This window comes from Mytilus californianus, unplaced genomic scaffold, assembly GCF_021869535.1.
Source record: "Mytilus californianus isolate M0D057914Y unplaced genomic scaffold, xbMytCali1.0.p SCAF_8, whole genome shotgun sequence".
Lineage (NCBI taxonomy): Eukaryota > Metazoa > Mollusca > Bivalvia > Mytilida > Mytilidae > Mytilus > Mytilus californianus.
The window spans coordinates 24174590-24194118 of NW_026262734.1; the positions used below are offsets into that span (position 1 = coordinate 24174590).

General features: G+C 31.5%; 2 protein-coding genes across 2 annotated transcripts; both read left to right on the top strand.

Annotated features, from left to right (window-relative positions):
* Positions 1-224: 224 nt before the first annotated feature.
* Positions 225-5633, top strand: LOC127712561 (uncharacterized). Its single transcript, XM_052219070.1, has 3 exons — positions 225-407; positions 3360-3411; positions 4451-5633. Exons 1-3 carry the CDS (start codon positions 298-300, stop codon positions 4844-4846), a joined length of 558 nt encoding a protein of 185 aa, XP_052075030.1. The 5' UTR covers positions 225-297; the 3' UTR covers positions 4847-5633.
* A 2150-nt stretch (positions 5634-7783) lies between these two features.
* LOC127711953 (uncharacterized) lies at positions 7784-17331 on the top strand. The gene is made up of 4 exons (XM_052218108.1): positions 7784-7791; positions 8118-8198; positions 13352-13403; positions 16735-17331. The coding sequence occupies exons 1-4, from the start codon at positions 7784-7786 to the stop codon at positions 17128-17130; spliced, it is 537 nt and encodes a 178-aa protein (XP_052074068.1). The 3' UTR covers positions 17131-17331.
* Positions 17332-19529: the final 2198 nt, after the last annotated feature.

Below are 19529 nucleotides of genomic sequence, written 5' to 3' on the forward strand. Positions count from 1 at the left end.
TAGTAGCGATCACTTGGCAACGTTTGTAAATAGTTTGCTTGGTAACCGTTTCTCTGTCGCTTATACCCTAAAGAAAATACTACAAGTTTTTATGTCAAATTTAAAATGTGCTATTTTATTATAAACTATTTGATTCACGAATCACTTGAAATATTTATAGTAATCTAAATATATGTAATTAAAGTTGCTAAATACATACCCGTAACGGGTACCTATTTATTGTGTGTGATATAAGCAACAATATTAGAATTGGTATTATTTTGGAACCTTGTATCGGGGCCTTATATACTCTCCAAAATGGCAATGGCAGATACTTTATTCTTTAATGGAAAACAGGAAAAATACCCGTACCATGTCAACTATCCTCCGAACGTTCCTAAATATCCAAGTTCTCAAGAAATGTTCCGGTAAGTTGAACCTCTAGTATTTTGTTTCTTTAGAATTCATTAGTAGACATTACATGTACAAAATTTATTGTCTTCTCTTTTCCACCGTGACAATAGACATTATATCTGCTATTTTAAAATAATTATTTGATGGTCACTTTTTATAATGTTTTGGTTCTATCAACACTCGTAACATTTATTAAAGTTTATTATTAATTAAAAAGGTTGAAAAGATTGTCAACTGCATCAATGAGTGTAAACATAATAATTTGTAATTCTTAACAGAAGTTAAGCATTCTTAAACATAGACATCATGCCCAAAACCTAACTGTTGGTGTCTGTCGTAAATGACAAGTTATGATAGCTCCATTTAAACCATGGACCAAATTTCAAATGATTCTTACTCAGAAATATAAAAGTTGTAGCATTCAACAATCTGCCCATTTAACACAATCAAGTTAAATTTATTTTAGGAAATATCAAGCAATTATGGTAAGGTACAAATTTGCATGACGATCATCAGTACACATGTATCATTTTTTCTAGTCACAGTGGTGTTAGTTTATAGTGCATGGTACTCATGGCAACATGGCTGTAATGTCATAGACAAAAGCGATTATCTGGTTCTAAACTAATGATTATTAATTAATTATTAAATATTATTGTTGTACTAATCATTTGCATGATGATACAAAAAGTTTAATCGGTTGCATCTGGGAAAAGTATACTGACAAAATATTATTTTCGAGGCTGCATTTTCTGTTGATACATTGTGATAAGGACGGAAAGGTGTCTTTTGCTTCAACAATATTAGATGATCATCAACTTGGCGGTTTAAATCATCTTTGTTCTGCTCACACATTGTAAATTCATTGTTGTTCTTCCGTAATTATACTCTAAATGCATTTGGGTACCTTAAAATCATTAATCTGTAAAAAGCCCTAGTCAATCATCTAAACGATCAATTTTTCCTGACTATCTTCTTTTGAAATAACGATTGTTGTAAAACGACTTCGATTTTTATCATCCCCAGCGCCAAGTTGAATCTATAGAGAATAAAGAATATAGAAGTATACAGTGAATGCAAGTTGAACTTGGAAAATCAATTGTTGGTGCCTAATTCAAAACGGCTTCATAAGTTGTATCTATATTCCCCATGCGTTGATTATCTAATTCAGATTCTCTTGCAATATCTGAAATTGCCGTTTTCTTCAGATTGTGAAAATCCAGAATGCGGATGGTATTAATGGGAAGACCTGTTGATATACATGTAATTAATTGTATCCTTAACTAAACGGAAATGGAAAATACATAAGAATCACCGTAAGGTCCAAACATTTTTCATGGTCTGAATATCAGAAATGTTTGCAGGTAGAATTTTAAGATGCTTTGGATGCCTTCGGCATACTGAAAGCTACAACTTATTAATGTCGGATACTTTAAAAAAAAAACCTGTTGACGTGCATATTCATCATTACAACCAAACAACCACTGAAATTCAGAGGCACATACATGTATCGTATGCGACTGAATCGTCTGAATCAAACAATTCAATTCAATAATTTATTTAAGTCTCATCTCTCAATAATATATAACACTGTATAATATACAATCTGATTCAAATTCAGATCCATTGGAACTCGCTTACTCGTGTAAGCATAACGAAATCAGATCTATAATTTTATAATAATAAGATTGTGTATGATATAGATGAAATAGAGAACCATTCCATGCAGAATTATAAGACACTAAAACATTGAAACATTACATATATACAACATATTTAAAACATGATTTTTATTATTTCTTCCTCGCCAAACCCCGGGCTAAATAGTGTAGTATCAACAAACTGTAATAGGCAACTGAAGCAGAATTAATTAACCTCGATCATCAGATCTATTCGAAACATTTGAAGAAAGGACATTAGAATACAAGGAACGAAGAACCACCATCCTAATAGTGGCTGAACTTGCGGCAAATACAGTGTAAGGGTATGCAACCGAATTACGTGCATGCACAATTCACGTGTTCCTGGTATGATACCAAGTACGCTCGGTGAAGAAAGTTACCTAAACCAGAGGCGGATTTAGGGGGGAGGGGCAGCGTGCCCGGGCCCCTTTTGTGGGAACAAGTTGGTTGATTATATAGGGAATCACTGAAGCATGACTAAGTGGGCCCCCTCTTATGGCAGTCAGTGCCCCCCCCCCCCCCCTTATGAAAATTTCTGGACCCGCCACTGTAAACATGCTAAATGTATAAGAACACCAAAGCAAAAACTAGAGTAAATGACAAAAAAGAACTGATGTAAACACTTTGAAGTGTTCGAACACTTTTATTGTATAAAGTCATAAACTACCTAATATAAGTTTGATCTTGAACATGTACGTTATGACAGATTTAAGGTACAGATTGTAAGCAGAATATAGTCAACAAGACGGAGTAATAAACAGCTACGGTAAGAGCAGGCGATAATCGTGACTTCTCGGTGAATTTTCAAAATTAACTAGTTGCTGTATTGTATATTTCTAACTATACCAAATCGGATATGTCTTTGTCTTTCTGAAATCCAACATTTAGTAAAATTTCATACTGAAGATCCAAGAAGGCAAAACTTGATTCATAACAAGATCACTTGCTGGATGTGCGGATAGAGGGAGGACGAGCATATAAAAAAAAATTTCAGTGTTTCTTAAAACGGCTTCATAAATTTTCACTGCAGCATACATATTATTGCATGATATGCTTGTCACTCAAATCAATATATATTAGAATACAGCAAATATATTACCAAAAAGTAAAGGTATTGAATCAGTCTTGAAAGACGTACTAGTTGTTATTAAGATCACCACCAATTTGTCTTAATATAACATACATAAAATATTTACAAATGTATGTCGAAATGCATGCAACAGTGCAATACAGCTTCAATGCACGTTTAGTGTTAAGGATATTTATTTTGTTTTGTTTTTACAGACGTGAAGTTCCTGAAAAATACACCAGGATAATTGGAAGACAGTCGACACAGGTAAAATTGAATGACAAGACAACAATTCACTATATATATATCAACGTTGTTTCAATAACGTCCAATGGCCAATATTACATAACTGAGAGTCTGGATTTCTTTACGGGGGAAGGGGAGGGGGGGGGGGGGTAAAAAGTGAAGATTATGTATTAGTCTAATTTGTAAGTTTTTAATACATCGATATACACTATGTCAAACTTTTATAATCAAAAGACAATATCAAAAGCAAATTTTTGCGTATTCTGCTGACTGGTGGACTTCGTTTTATTTTGCAGTTTATATACAGTCTAAGCTAATATACAGTCTAAGCTTTGTGAAACCTTCATGGAATTTTACAAAGGAAATATGAGCTGATGCTTCTTCATTGAAGAATCGAAGCTCGTGTCAAAAAAAGTTTCCAGAGCAAAATTTCGAAATTTTGAAATTTTATTTGTCTTTATATAATACAGACAAATGGACTTAGTTTAATTTTACAGTTAACATAATTCGGATACAGTCTGGGGTTAAAGTTTTTTTTAGACAACAATTACTTTGTCAATCCTTCATATAATATTATGAGCTGTTGAAAGAAGCTTTGTTATTATTTTTCAGCATTAACTGATAGACGGACTTAGTTTTTACTCACAGTCTGGGATTAATTTTTATTTAGACAACAATAACTTTGTTTAACCTTCATGGAATGTAATGAAACTTGAACAGAAGCTTTGTCGGGACATGAAATAGCATCTAAAGAAAACATTTTTTTTTTTTTTTGACGTATTTTACTGATAAATGGTTAGTCTTTGGAAATCACAATTATATATGATATACTAACAGTAGGAATCGCATGCGAGACACATGCAGGGTTCCGCGGAATAGGCTTGATACGAATTTTGGTCGCTCACATAGTATCTGTCTTGTTTTTTTGGGGAACATTTTTTATTGACTAGGAAGATATAATAAATGTAGTTCAAAGCTATTCAAATTGGTGTCTTCTTATTAAGTTAAATATATATCTGTTAGTAAAATAATTCTGTTTCATAATTCATTGACTTTTCAGCACTGGACTGACAAATGGTACGATTCTGGATATCCAACTCTTAGAAGGGAAGAATTACCAAAGCTAGCAGATCGACATGAACCTTGCAACCAACCCTGGCAATACCAACTAGGAGTGTCAGCCGTGCCAAAGTGGACAAAAGACGGGAAGGATTGGCCCGTCTCTTCCAGCTACCTTAAACAAGGTCGACCACCAACAGAAACCACACGTGCTCGTGGCATCAATCGTCTGTCCCTTCCAAAAGAGGAGAATTTCTATCCTTTCTCTAATTATATGACATCGACATACCGGAAGCCAGTTTATTCCATATTTGGGCCTCTACAGAAACGACCGGTATACGGTGTTACACATCAGCACAACAGACATGGTTTCATGTCCTTTGAAGACTATTATTAAATGCATTCGTTTACAATACTTACTATAAACGTTTAAATGATCGCATTTTTATCACACAGATGCATTTGTGTTCATTTTGCAATATATATTTCCATCGAATATGTATAATTTTGAAGAAAAATGTTTTTTAAGTTTAATGTGATAATACTTTGTCTTAAAACCAGGAATATCCCCACTGTTCTGCTATTAAGCAAAATATATTGATTACGTAGTAATAATGTTTATCATTGTAAAAAAAAAATAATATATTGTCGGCAATGCTTTTTGTGATGACCTTGTGGTTGATATTCATTGTAACTTTTAATGGTAAAGTTTTACTCTTGTTAGGCAAGTGATATTTTGTTAAGACACGCAACCTTTGCGCGGGAAATTGGGTGTATGTATTTATTTTTGTGACGTTTTATAAAGCTATTGACGAGGTACTCTTACCTTTACTTTGTGATTTTATTCTATTTTCGAATTATTTTGTCATGCCTCCCCAAATCTTCTGGCGGGCATTTGCGTCTTCTTTGCTTTTTAGTATGAAGCTAGCTTTGTTTATTAATAAAAAAAATTGATCAAAACGCATCAACTTCACGTTTTTTGTGCCATGCTTCCTTGATAGATTGAGTGTTCCATGTTTAATGATTTGAACATTTACAAATAGCTTTTATATATCTATGTAGCTTTATGTTACATTTCTAGAAATAAACAGACATTCTTCTTTTTTTAAGTTAAGCATGTTAAGTTTATTCTGCTTGTTACTGTTGAAATATATTTATGTAGTGAATAAAAGTATGCTCACTAATCATTTTGTTCTCTTTATGTGAGGTGCATGGGCGACAACTTAATACCACAACAGTTGCACAAACAATAATACATGCTCTATATGACAAGAATAAATAAAATTCAGTAGTTGTCGTTTGTTGATGTTGTTCATAAGTGTTTCTCGTTTCTCGTTTTTTTATATAGATTAGACCGTTGGTTTTCCCGTTTGAATGGTTTTACACTAGTAATTTTTGGGGCCCTTTATAGCTTGCTGTTCGGTGAATATTGTTTTTATTGGTATAAATATTGATTTTGTTATCAGTAAATTAAAACCACACATATCACATGTACTTTCACGGTACAACAATCTGTCGATACCTATAAGTTGGCATTGCACAAGGTCATGTTTTTCTCTGACTGTTAATGACGTCTTTACACTAAATCCATTGGATATTGGATGTGTACTGATTGATACTTTAGTCTTAGATACATGATTTTTTTCATTGGCTGTCAGTAACTGCGAGTACTCTCAGATCTGTACTGAGTGTGTTTTTGTTTTTGGGATATATAAGTACCCGTCCACGTCCACTCTGTGTTTTTGTTAGATGTATTTCTATTTGTATCCATCTGATGAGTTAAACCTTTTTCAACTGATTTTTATAGTTTGTTTGTATGTTGTACTGTTACACCACAGTCCCAGGTTAGGGGAGGGTTGAACGCTCACAAACATGTTTAACCCAGCCACATTCTTTATGTGCCTGTCCCAAGTCAGGAGCCTGTAGATCAGTGGTGGTCGTTGGTTCACGTCAGTCATATTTGTTTTTCGTAAATCGTTATGTTATAAATTAGGCCGTTAGTTTTCTCAATTGAATTATTTCATATTTTTCATGTCGGGGGCCTTTAATAGCCGACCATACGGTATGGGTTTTCTTATTGTTGAAGGCCTTACGGTTGCCTATAATTGCTTACATCCACTTCATTTGAACTTCGGTGGATAGTTGTCTCATTGGCAATCATACCACATCTCCTTATTTTTAACAATACAATACAATACAATACAATACAATACAATACAATACAATACAATACAATACAATACAATACAATACAATACAATACAATACAATACAATACAATACAATACAATACAATACAATACAATACAATACAATACAATACAATACAATACAATACAATACAATACAATACAATACAATACAATACAATACAATACAATACAATACAATACAATACAATACAATACAATACAGAATGCTACAATACAATATAATATACAATACAAACAAAACAATTGAAATACAATACAAACTAAACAATTGAAATACAATACAAATACAATTACAAATACAATACAAGTACAATACAAATTCAAATACAATACAATACAGTATAGTATGCTACAATACAATACAATACAAATAAAACAATTGAAATACAATACAAATACAATTACAAATACAATACAAATTCCAATACAATACCAATACAATACAATACAATAACAATACACATACAATACAAATACAATATAATTTTAAATTACAAGAATATTTAAAAAATTCAAAATAATTTAGCCAACTGCCTCCTGTGAATGTTTTATAACGTATCAGACTGTCAGACATTAGGATCTGGATTGGTGTAGGGGGTCTTCATTTCTTTATTGTTGAAGTTTTTTTTACAATTTTTCTCTGTTTTTATTTTTTTGTCCTTTATTCTGCACTTTTTGTCTATCATTAAATAAAATTGAGAATGGAAATGGGGAATGTGTCAAAGAGACAACAACCCGACCATAGAGCAGACAACAGCCGAAGGCCACCAATGGGTCTTCAATGCAGCGAGAAACTCCCGCACACGGAGGCGTCCTTCAGCTGGCCCCTAAACAAATATGTATATTAGTTCAGTGATAATGGACGTCATACTAAACTCCAAATTATACACAAGAAACTAAAATTAAAAATGATACAAGACTAACAAACCAATTAAGACCCCCAGACATAAGTAATAATTAATATTATTAACTTTTGTTTTTTACATATGTTTGCATTATAGGGTTTCAAACTTCTTGCATTTATTTTAAAACTGCAAAAACTGACACAATAGCCTTATTTTGAAATTTTTTCGTTAAGATTTATTGATATAATCCAAGGCTTTAGGGGTGACCATTTGAAAATGGAGGGGTAGGGGCAGGAGTTTTTGATTGTATATCGAATATTCATTTTCATCTAGCTGTTGGTGTGCATGCTTAATTTTATGCTGCGCAAAAATATATCTTCACTTTTGTAAACAATTGTTTCCTTAATTTTTGAATTTCATGTTGCAGAATATTTATTTTATACCCTGTTTTGTGCAAGATTATTTATTTTCAGCTCTTGTGAGGCCAGGATATTCATTTTCAAATCCCCCTTCCGAAAATCAAATGGTAGTCCCTTTACCTTAAATATTTGGATAAAGGCCTTGGCTCATATCTATTCAAACCAAACATTATGTGTTTATGACGTCATAGTGATAAATACCCGTACCATGTCAACATGGCCAACTATCCACCGAACGTTCCTAAATTTCCAAGTTCTCAAGAAATGTTCCGGTAAGTTGAACCTCTAGTTTTTATACGCCCGTTTACGGGACGTATTATGGTATACCATTGTCCGTCTGTCCGTCCGTCCGTCCGTCGTCAACATGTCGGACAATAACTCAAAAACGCTTTTACCAATTTGCATGAAACTTTGGTGAATTGTTTATATCTATTAACGTGAGATCCCTTTCGTTTTTTATAAATTTTAGATTTTACGTTTCCGAGTTATGGGGTTTTATTCGTTAAAAAGTGGGGATTTTCCAGTTTTGGGTCAATAACTCAAAAACACTTTCACCAATTTCCAAGAAACTTTGCTGAATTGTTTATATCTATTGACACGAGCTCCCTTTCATGTTTTAAAATTTTGAGATTTTACGTTTCCAAGTTATGGGATTTTATTCATTAAAAAAAGGGAGATTTTCTTGTTTTCCGACAATAACTCAAAAATGCTTCAGCAGTTTTCATTAAACTTTGGTGAATTCTTTATATCTATTGACGTAAGCCCTCTTTCGATTTTTATAAATTTTAGGTTTTACGTTTCCGAGTTTTGGGGTTTTATTCATTAAAAAAAGGTGGATTTCCAGTTTTCGGACAATTATAACTCAAAACTGCTTTCTGCCGTTTTCATGAAACTTTGGTGAATTGTTTAAATCTATTGACATAAGCTCCCTTTGCATTTTTATAAATTTTAGATTTTACGTTTCCAAGTTATGGGATTTTATTCATTAAAAAAAGGGAGATTTTCTTGTATTCCGACAATAACTCAAAAATGCTTTCAGCAGTTTTCATAAAACTTTGGTGAATTCTTTATATCTATTGACGTAAGCCCTCTTTCGATTTTTATTAATTTTAGGTTTTACGTTTCCGAGTTTTGGGGTTTTATTCATTAAAAAAAGGTGGATTTCCAGTTTTCGGACAATTATAACTCAAAAATGCTTTCTGCCGTTTTCATGAAACTTTGGTGAATTGTTTATATCTATTGGCATAAGCTCCCTTTCGATTTTTATAAATTTTAGATTTTACGTTTCCAAGTTATGGGATTTTATTCATAAAAAAGGTGTCATTTTCCAGTTTTCGGACAATATCTTTAAAGTGCTTTGAGCAGTTTTTATGAAACTTTGGTGACTGGTTTATATCTATTAAGATAACATCCCTTTAGTTTTTCATAAATTTCTGAAATGACATTGAGAAGTTATTGAAGTTTATTCTTTGAAAACGCGACGGGCGTATCATGCGCTCATGGCGCAGCTGTTTATTTAGTATTCATTACATGTACACAATTTACCGACGTTCGTTCTCTTTTCCACATTTTCACACTATAGACAATATATCTGCTATGTTAAAATAATTATTTAAACGTCATCTTTTCAAAATTTGCACGACGAACAACAGAACAAATGTAGCATTCTACTAGTCACAGTGGAGATAGTTTATAGCGCATGGTTTTGTAATCATGACAATAGGACTGTAATGTCAGAGACAAAAATGGAATTATTATATGACATTAACAGTAAATTAATTAATTTGTTGATAACTATATGTGTCTGTAAACTAATAATAAATTAATTGCATATTAAATATTATTGTTGTACTAACCATATGCATGGTGATACAAAATGTGTAATCAGCTGCATTAAAGAAGTCCATTATTAGGGTAAGGGACTTCTGATGATAAAGATGGAAAATGCGTCCCTTGAACAGTAATATATGATGATCAACTTGTAGGCTTAGATCATACTTGTTCTGCTAAAATAATGTAAATTCATTGTCGTTCTGCAGTAAATATACTCTAAACTGATGTTCATTAAGCAGATTCTTGAGTATCTTTTGAAATTATGATTGTTGTGACCTTTTACATTCAAAACGAATTCCCGTTTTAGCTCACCTGGCCAAAAGGGCTAAGCGAGCAAACATGTTTAACCCCGCCACATTCTGAATTTGCCTGTCCAAGTGAGGATCCTGTAATTCAGTGGTTGTCGTTTGTTGCTGTATATCATATATGTATTTCGTTTGTTGTTTTTTTTACATAAATCAGGCCATTAGTTTATCGTTTTAATTGTTTTACATTTGTCATTTCGGGGCCTTTTATAGCTGACTATGCGGTATGGGTTTGCTCATTGTTGGAGGCCGTACGGTGACCAATATTTGTTAACTTGTATTTCTTATAGTCTCTGTTGGAGAGTTGTCTCATTGGCAATCATACCACATCTTCTTATTTTTATATTTTGTATCATTTGTCGTCCGTTAACTTTTACAAAAATCTTCTCTAAAACTGCAGGGCCAAGTTTAGTTTTCATCTTTGGGGTATCTAGTTTTAGAAATATTTCCAATGACCCCGTCTGCTAACCAACATGGCCAATATGGCTGAAAATAGAAATTTTGTCAATAATCGTGAAAACCGCTAAAAATAGAGAAAATCTTACAGCAGCAGGAATGTTCAGAATGTTGAGAGCTACCTACTACTAGTATCCGTTAACATCAAAACTGTCAGACGACTTTTTATACGAGTATTTGCCCTTAAAAGACGAATGTAACCAAAATTTTGTCATTTTGCCTATTATCTTATAAATTATAATAGCTAGAGAGGACTCTCAAGAGCAAACATTATCACCAAGACATGATCTACAAATGAGTGCAATGGCCAAAATCGTCAATTGACTCCTTATTGGAGTTGTTGCCTTTTAATGAACGATTTCTACCATTTTCACCTTAAATAGCGGTTATTTTGCCTTTTTTGTGGTTTTGGCAAAAACCTAAGATAGAGAGAAATTGTAAACAGAAAAAATTATCAGCAATACAAGATCAACAAAAAGAGAGATTTTTTCGTGAACTATATTAAAGTTTACAATTTTAGAGAGTGTCCACTGTTAAAGAGACACAGGCTCTTTGTAGCCTCTTGTTCATCATCCCCAGTTCGGTTTCGCTTTCATAGTAATGCAAGTTGAATCTATAGAGAATAATTCTTTGATCTGAGGGTAAACTGCAGCTTCCCATAATATTTTTCTAGTGAGCAGTTCAGTGAATGCAAGTTGAATTTAGAAAACCAATTGTAGGTGCCTTATTGAAAACGGCTTCGTTAGTAGAAACTATATTCCATATGCGTAGATTATCTAATTCAGATTTTCCTGCAATTATTTTTTTTTAAATTACCGTAATATTATAAAAATTTCAAAACATTTCAGAGCAGCTTTCATATTAATGCATGGTATGCTTGTCAGTCAATTATATACACTTTAGAATACAGCAAATACATTATCAAAAGGTAAAGTTATAGAATTTATATAAATTACGTAATATTTGTTTGAATTAGTAAGTTCACCACCAATTAGTCTTTATCATATTTATGTATAACATGCATAAAACTTGTGCAAATGTATGTCGAAATTAATGCAATACAGCTTCAATTCATTTTTGTCATCAGTTGGCGTCCGTCGTCATCGTAAACTTTTTCAAATATCTTCTCCTCTTAAACTACTGAAATTTTAAACAGCAAAAATGTTCATCAAAGTAAGATCTACCATTGGGTATGGGTATGAGGACCGAATTCATTAATTGATCCCTTATGGGAGTTATTAAGTGTTTTTTTCATAAACTATAAAAGATAGACAGAAATTTTGAAAAAAAATTGATATAGAGAAATTTTAAATGGCAAAAATGTTCAACAAAATAAGACCTACAAATAAGTTAACATAACCGAAATTGTCAATTAAACCCTCATTGGAGTTATTATGCTTGAAAGACATTTTTTTTCATTTTTTTTTTCAGTTTTGTTTGCAGAAACTAATATAGAGAGAAACTCCAAACAGCAAAAATGTTCAACAAAGTAAGACCAACAAATTAGTCAAACATGACTTAAATAGTCAATTAATCCCTTATTGGAGGATATATTATTTTTACCATTTCTTTTGTTTGGTCGGAAACTATGAAAGATAATGACGATTTTTACCAAATTTTGCGTTTTTGACTTTTATCTTAAAAATTATAATAGATAGATAGAAACTTAAATAAACAAAAATGATTATCACCAAGACTGGATCCACAAATAAGTCAAATGAACAAAATCGCCTGATGACTCCTTATTGAACTTGTAGCTCTTTGATAACGATATTTACCCATTTTTTTGTCTGGTTTTTGACTATTGTCTTGAAAATTGTTATAGAATGAATGAAGGAAATAGACGCATTAAATAGCAAAATTGATAGACAAGACAAGATCTACAAATATGTCAACATTGGCGTCCGACGACTCCTTGTTGGAGTGATTGCTCTTTAATGACTATTTTTACCATTTTTTTGTGTGTTTTTGCCTCATATCTTAAAAACTTTATAGATAGATACAAACTTAAATAAGCAAAAATGATCAGCAAGACCAGATTTACGAATTAGAACAATGGCCGAAATCGTGAGTCGACTCCGTATTGGAGTTATTGCTCTTTAATGACGATTTTTTACCCATTTTTAGTGTATTTGCCTTTTATCTTGAAAAATATTATAGATAATTTGACACTATAGATAGCAAAAATGATCAGCAAATTTAGATTTACAAATAAGTCAACATGGCAGAAATCGTCAGTCGATTACTTATGGGCATGAAAATTTTTATATTTTTTTTTACGTTTTTACCTAAGTTATCTTGAAAATTATAAAAGAATATTAACATTTTTTAAAAAGTAAAAATGATCAGCAAGACATTATCTTCAAATAAAGCAAGTTTTGCCGAAATCGTTAGTAGTCACTTAAAAGGAGTGATTGCCCTTAAATGATGATTTTTTTACCCTTGTTTGTGTTTTGGGTAAAAACTAAAAGAAGATAGAGAGAAACTGTAAAAAATTATCAGCAATACGAGATCAACAAAAAAAGGGAGTTTTGTCATGAATTCTATTCTAGTCCACAATCATGGAGATTGTCCTTGCTGAAGATACACACAGACCAAGGGGAGCGACACAGGCTCTTTTTTACCATTTTGTTGTTTGTTTTTTGCAGAAGCTATGATAGAAAGACAGAAACTTCAAATGAAATGGTTAAACACGCATTAATACACAGTAAACAGTAAAATAGTCATTGATGCAATATCTACATAAAAAAAAACAACAACAGATGAGCAATTCAGGCTCTTAGGATCCCCTTGTTAGTGTTCAGGATATATATTTGTTTTGTTTTTTGCAGACGTGAAGTTCCTGAAAAATACACTAGGATTATTGGAAGAAAGTCGACACAGGTAAAATTGAATGACTTGTGCGGTTGCTTATGTGCTTTACTGATTTGATATACTTCAAGTCAACAATTCATGTTATCAGAGAAACCGTCCAATGGCAAATATTACATATATGAGGGTCTGGATTGGGGATCTCGATTTCTGTATTCGTTGATTTTTACAACATTTTCTATATATAAAGTTTCTGATTTTTTAAATATTATAAATGTTGCTGCTTCAAAGGCAAATATTTTTCACAATAAATCATCTAAAAAAGAAGACCTAATTGTAAATGGTTTGATTCTGATTTAGTTGTAAAGAGGAAAACTCTAGTATCAAAAGGTGAATTATTGTCAAAATTTCCGTTTGATCCCATCATCAGAGGTTCATATTATAAATGCTACATAGATTATAATAAATTGCGTAAATATAAAATGCGCACATTTAAACAGTCTATATTCTAAGTAGTCTTGATAATTTAAGAGATTCTGATCCAAAACAATACTGGAAACTTATTAATTCTTTGAAGGAGTCTACAGATGATAGTAAAGAAAAATCAGTAGAACCAGAAACCTGGTTTAATCATTTTTCAGATTTGAATAAATCTCCTTCAATCATTGAGACAAGAATTAAAGAAATTAATTCTAAAATAGAAAATATGGAAAAAAATAAAACTTTCTGTGAATTAGATTATAGATTCTCTACTAAAGAAATATTTGAATCAATATCTAAACTCAAAAGTGGAAAAGCCTCAGGTCTGGATGGTATACCTAATGAGATGCTAAAGGCAGGAAGTTAAGTTATAAATCCTTTAATTCAGAAACTTTTTAACCATGTATTTTCATCCGGTATATATCCTATGCAGTGGTCATCAGTTTATTTATCTGCTGTTTTTAAGTCTGGTGATCCAAGTAAAACAGATAATTATCGTGACATTGCCATTAATTCTTGTGTTGGTAAATTATTTAACTCTGTTTTGAATAACAGACTAGATCATTTTTTGATAAAAGAATCATTGATTAATCCATGTCAAATAGGATTTTCAAAAAAATGTAGACCATCTGATCATGTTTTTGTTTTAAAAACCATTATTGATAAATATATTAGTAAAAAGGGGGGTAAACTATTTGCCTGTGTTGTAGATTTTAAACAGGCTTTTGATAAAGTGATTAATGAAGGTATCAGATATAAGCTATTAACAAATAATATGACTGGAAAGTTTTATTCTATCATTAAAGATATGTATAATAAAAGTGACCTCTGTGTTAAAATTAATAATGAAATGACCCTATGTTTTAAATTATTTACAGGGGTTAGACAAGGTGATATTTAAAGCCCAAATATTTTCAAAATATTTATTAATGATCTACCTGACAAGTTTTTATCATGTCCTGATCCGGTAAACATTAATAATCGTAGAGTAGATTGTCTTATGTATGCTGATGATGTAGTAATTTTTTTCAGAAACACAGGAAGGCTTGCAAAAGAGAATTAATATGTTACATGAATATTGTTCAGAATGGTGTTTTGGTGTTAATCTAAAAAAGACAAAAAGTATAATTTTTAACAAACCAGGAAAGTTTTTAAAATGCTGTTTACATTTTGGAGGTAAAGAGATTGAATGTCTAAAATTATATAGATATCTTGGAATCACATTTACATCTAGTGGTATATTCAAGCAGTGTAAAGATGAATTATACAACAAATCTTTAAAAGCATGTTTTAAGTTACAGAGATGCTTGTCATCATCTAACCCTAGTATTGCCACATGTTTACATCTTTATGGTCATTCAATTAAACCCATACTATTATATGGCAGTGAAATATGGGGAATGTTTCGTACTGATTCAGCTGCATGTAAAAAAGATAATGATTATATATTAGAAAAAGTTTTTGGTCAGGATTCTTCTGAAAAGCTCATAATAGATTTACGAAATATATTCTTGGTGTAAACAGAAAGTCCAGTAACATAGCTGTGATGTCAGAGCTTGGTAGATTTCCTATTTATTTTACTATAACTTCATCAATGTTAAAATATTGTCATAGACTGGAAGGTTTGAAAGAAGGATTATTATTTGATGCATTCATATGTTGTAAACAATTACATATTTCTAATGTTAATACATGGTACTCTAGTATAGATTATATTCAGAGAGAGATTAAATTACCAATTTTAACCAATCAATTGGTTTTTTTATGTAAGTATGTTAAAAATAAACTATGTGAAAGTTATTTAACATTTTGGAATAGACTGAAGTATCAAACAATTAACTCAGAAAAAGGGAAGCTTGGTACTTATTTTTCTACAAAAGATTGTTTTAAAAAAGAAAAATATTTAGAACTACATGATTTTAAAAAAAGACAGTCAATTTGTAAATTAAGAATAAGTGCTCACTCTTTAAAAAATGAGACAGACAGCTATTCAAAAAAACATATAGATAGATCTGAGCGTCTTTGTTTAAATTGCTCACTTGGTAAAGTTGAGCATGAGCTTCATTTTTTGTTAGAATGCCCACTTTATGATATTCAAAGGGAAGATTTTTTTCAATACATTTCTAACATTTGTTATAATTTTAAAAACTTAAATAAATCTTCCAAATTTTTATGGCTCTTGACCCAAGAAAATGTATCTCTTATGGAAAAAATGGGCTGTTACAGTCCAGTAAATAATTTGAGAATGAATGCATATAATGTAATTTTATTCTTTTATTCACAATATATATATTGTTGATGGCTCTGATTCTGACCAATGTTAATATACTAAATATATATTTACATGTACACTGTGATGTTTATTGTTGTAATTACCAATTATGTCAATCAATTGTATCTGATATTATGCCCTTTATGGGCCTTGTAATTTGGGAAATAAAAATATTCTATTCTATTCTATTCTACTCTATTAGATTCTATTCGTTTTATGCTGTTGTTCATAATTCTGTAAACCCCATCCAGACCCACATACATTTGTATATTTAAGTCAGGAACAAATTATAAATTATAATAATTCATTATACATCAGCCAAATCACAGTTAAACGTAGAAACGGGGAATCGCAATTTTGACTTAATACAATTTTTTTAAAAGGTACAGTTTGAAATGATATACATGGTAAATTTATCGCCTATGCAAACACTGAGAATGAAGCTCTTCAATGTTTGGCGAGTTCTCCTCGTGGGTATAGTATCTTACTTGTATTTTTTGGGGAAATTTTTTATTGACTAAGAAGATTTAATAAACGAAGATCAAACAATCGCAATCGGTCTGAATTCTAGCGCTAGCATCTAATTTAGTAAAATATATATATCTCTTAAAGTAAAAAAAAATTATGTTTCATAATTCATTGATTTTTCAGCGCTGGACTGACAAATGGTACGATTCTGGATACCCAACTCTTAGAAGGGAAGAATTACCCAAGCTAGCTGATCGACAAGAACCTTGCAACCAACCCTGGCAATACCAACTAGGCGTGTCAGCCATGCCAAAATGGACTAAAGACGGGAAGGATTGGCCCGTCTCTTCCAGCTACCTAAAACAAGGTCGACCACCAGCAGAAACCACACGCGCTCGTGGCATCAATCGTCTGTTCCTTCCAAAAGAGGAGAATTTCTATCCTTTCTCTAATTATATGACATCGACATACCGGAAGCCAGTTTATTCCATGTTAGGGCCTCTACAGAAACGACCGGTATACGGTGTTACACATCAGCACAACAGACATGGTTTCATGTCCTTTGAAGACTATTATTAGATGCATTGGTTTACAATAATTACTATAAACGTTTAAATGATCGCATTTTTATCACACAGTTGCAATTGTGTTCATGTTTTTGTACCATGTTTCCTTAACAGATTCGACCATATGAGTGTTGTAGGTTTAATGATTTGAACATTTACAAACAGCTTTTATATCATGTATATATTTATGTAGCTACATGTTATATTTCTAGAAATAGGCATTCTCTTTTTTATAAATTAAGTTTGTTCTGCTTGTTACTGTTGAATATATTTATATGGAATAAAAGTATGTTCTTTAATATTTTTTTAATCATTCTAACTAAAAGTTATCTAGAGATTCTCGAATTACCAGACACGCAGAAACGAAAGACGTACCAGTTCTAACTCGGGATGAGGGTAACTTCACAATAGGATGGTTAGGTCGGCGGTTTTTTTCGACCATGTTTTGAAATTCTTCAAAATTTCCCTATTCTTACAAAGACAGGCACTTAAGTGCAGATATATCTTTTTATATCTGTATTTAATATTTCTGTATCTTGATATTAAACTGTCTTTACGATAAAATAATATGCGATTAAGATTAACTAAGAAAGCAAACTATGTATATACTGCTTAAATAAGATGGGTAACGCTTCTGTTTACACAACCAAATTGCATTTAAAATAATTCTGGTTGTTTGACATTTAAAATTCTCGATTCTGTATCTTTAACTGGTCCGATTGCGTATTTCAAGTTTAATCGGAAGGAGAACTGACAAGTTACTCCAATTAAGATACTATAATTTTAGATAAGAAAATTTTAATGGCACTGGCTACGGTTACATTGAATGTAACAATAATAAAGATGGTATTGTTACATTGGAGACTATAATTGCCGGAATGCAGGGTCGGGTAAGAAACCGATTAATTACGAATGTAACAATAATATTTGTGTCTACGGTTACGTTGTGTTATTGTTACGTTAATGCACTTCAATGTATGTTGGGAGTAGTAATATGTATTAAAATAAAACTTCAAAACTTTTATTCGAATTTTACAATATTGCATACAATTTTTAGAATTTTTATTTACAAAGGCAGTTTCTTCAGATCCAGTATTTGACTTTGGGAACATGTTTCAGTCCGACGCATTTTTGGTGAAACCACTGTAGGCAGCCATCACAAACGAGTGATGCAGCAATGTGCACGTCGGTTTTGCAGACTACAATTCCACTCTGCAATATCCCTTTTTGAAGGTATAGAAACTTTCTGCCATGTCTTCAGGTGAAAAATATTTTTTACTCTTGCGATGTTTATATTTTCGTCCAATATTTTTGTTGGAAACATATGAGGTTGTTTCATGTTGTCTTTTAATATAATTTCAGTGCCGTCCATTACTGATGTTATGTTCAGCTCCGATTTTTAGTTCACTGCTAGCAAACTTTGCTTTTGACGTATCAATTTTTTCTAGAACTGCGTTAAACTTTGTATAACTGTATAAAATTTGAGTCTTGATATTGTTTAGTTTCGATTCAAACGCATCCCAAGTTTTAAATTTTTCACCAAAACAAATTTTGTAATAGGAATCACCTCATTCATTGTTCAAAGTATTATGACAGTAATAAGGGTAGGTGTGTAGTTAAATACATAGAAGTGAACACTTTTCTTCTTAACATCAAACCATTGCACTATATTGTTCGCCTTTGGCACAACTAAACTGTAGTAGTATCTTGAAGAACATTAAAACAGTTAATACTTAAACTATTTAAACACTATTTGTTGAATAATAATAAATAAATAACAATAATAATATTTATTATTATTATAAGTACTATTATTATCAAGTACATATCGAAGAATTAAGCGACAAAACTATAGAAGATCAAATATAATGTAACAATAACACAACGTAACCGTAGACACGAATATTATTGTTACATTGTAATTAATTAGTTCCTTACCCAACCTTGCATTCCGGCAATTAGTCTCCAATGTAACAAAAACTTTTTTTTATTGTTACATTTCAATGTAACCGTAGCCAGTGCCAACTTTAATTTGATCCGGAATGTATATATAACAATAAAACACAATCTCATTGAGCACTTGTCTGAATATATAAAACACATAACTATCAATACACCAAAACCACATGCATGAAAGCATATTTCACTAAAATTAATATTACTATAAGTATTAATCAGATAATTTCAAAATTTGGCATCAAAAATATTGCATAGCAACTATACCATTATAGACATGCGTGAAACACAAGAGGAATGAAAAATGAAATGCATCACGAACATATTATAAATGAAAAAAAATACAAGGTAAAAATTAGATAAGTGTGAACTTTGTTTGGGTTGGGTTGGACTGAGTTACTGGACTTGCTGATGTTTGTATATGTAATGTGGGTGACCGTGTTATACTTGTATGAC

What these genes read in the sequence shown, in the direction of transcription:
- LOC127712561 (XM_052219070.1), top strand. Translation starts at nt 298, where the DNA reads ATGGCAATGGCAGATACTTTATTCTTTAATGGAAAACAGGAAAAATAC. An exon ending in AGTTCTCAAGAAATGTTCCG is followed by an intron (nt 408 to 3,359) that starts GTAAGTTGAACC and finishes TTGTTTTTACAG; the next exon opens with ACGTGAAGTTCCTGAAAAAT. An exon ending in TTGGAAGACAGTCGACACAG is followed by an intron (nt 3,412 to 4,450) that starts GTAAAATTGAAT and finishes TTGACTTTTCAG; the next exon opens with CACTGGACTGACAAATGGTA.
- LOC127711953 (XM_052218108.1), top strand. An exon ending in AGTTCTCAAGAAATGTTCCG is followed by an intron (nt 8,199 to 13,351) that starts GTAAGTTGAACC and finishes TGTTTTTTGCAG; the next exon opens with ACGTGAAGTTCCTGAAAAAT. An exon ending in TTGGAAGAAAGTCGACACAG is followed by an intron (nt 13,404 to 16,734) that starts GTAAAATTGAAT and finishes TTGATTTTTCAG; the next exon opens with CGCTGGACTGACAAATGGTA.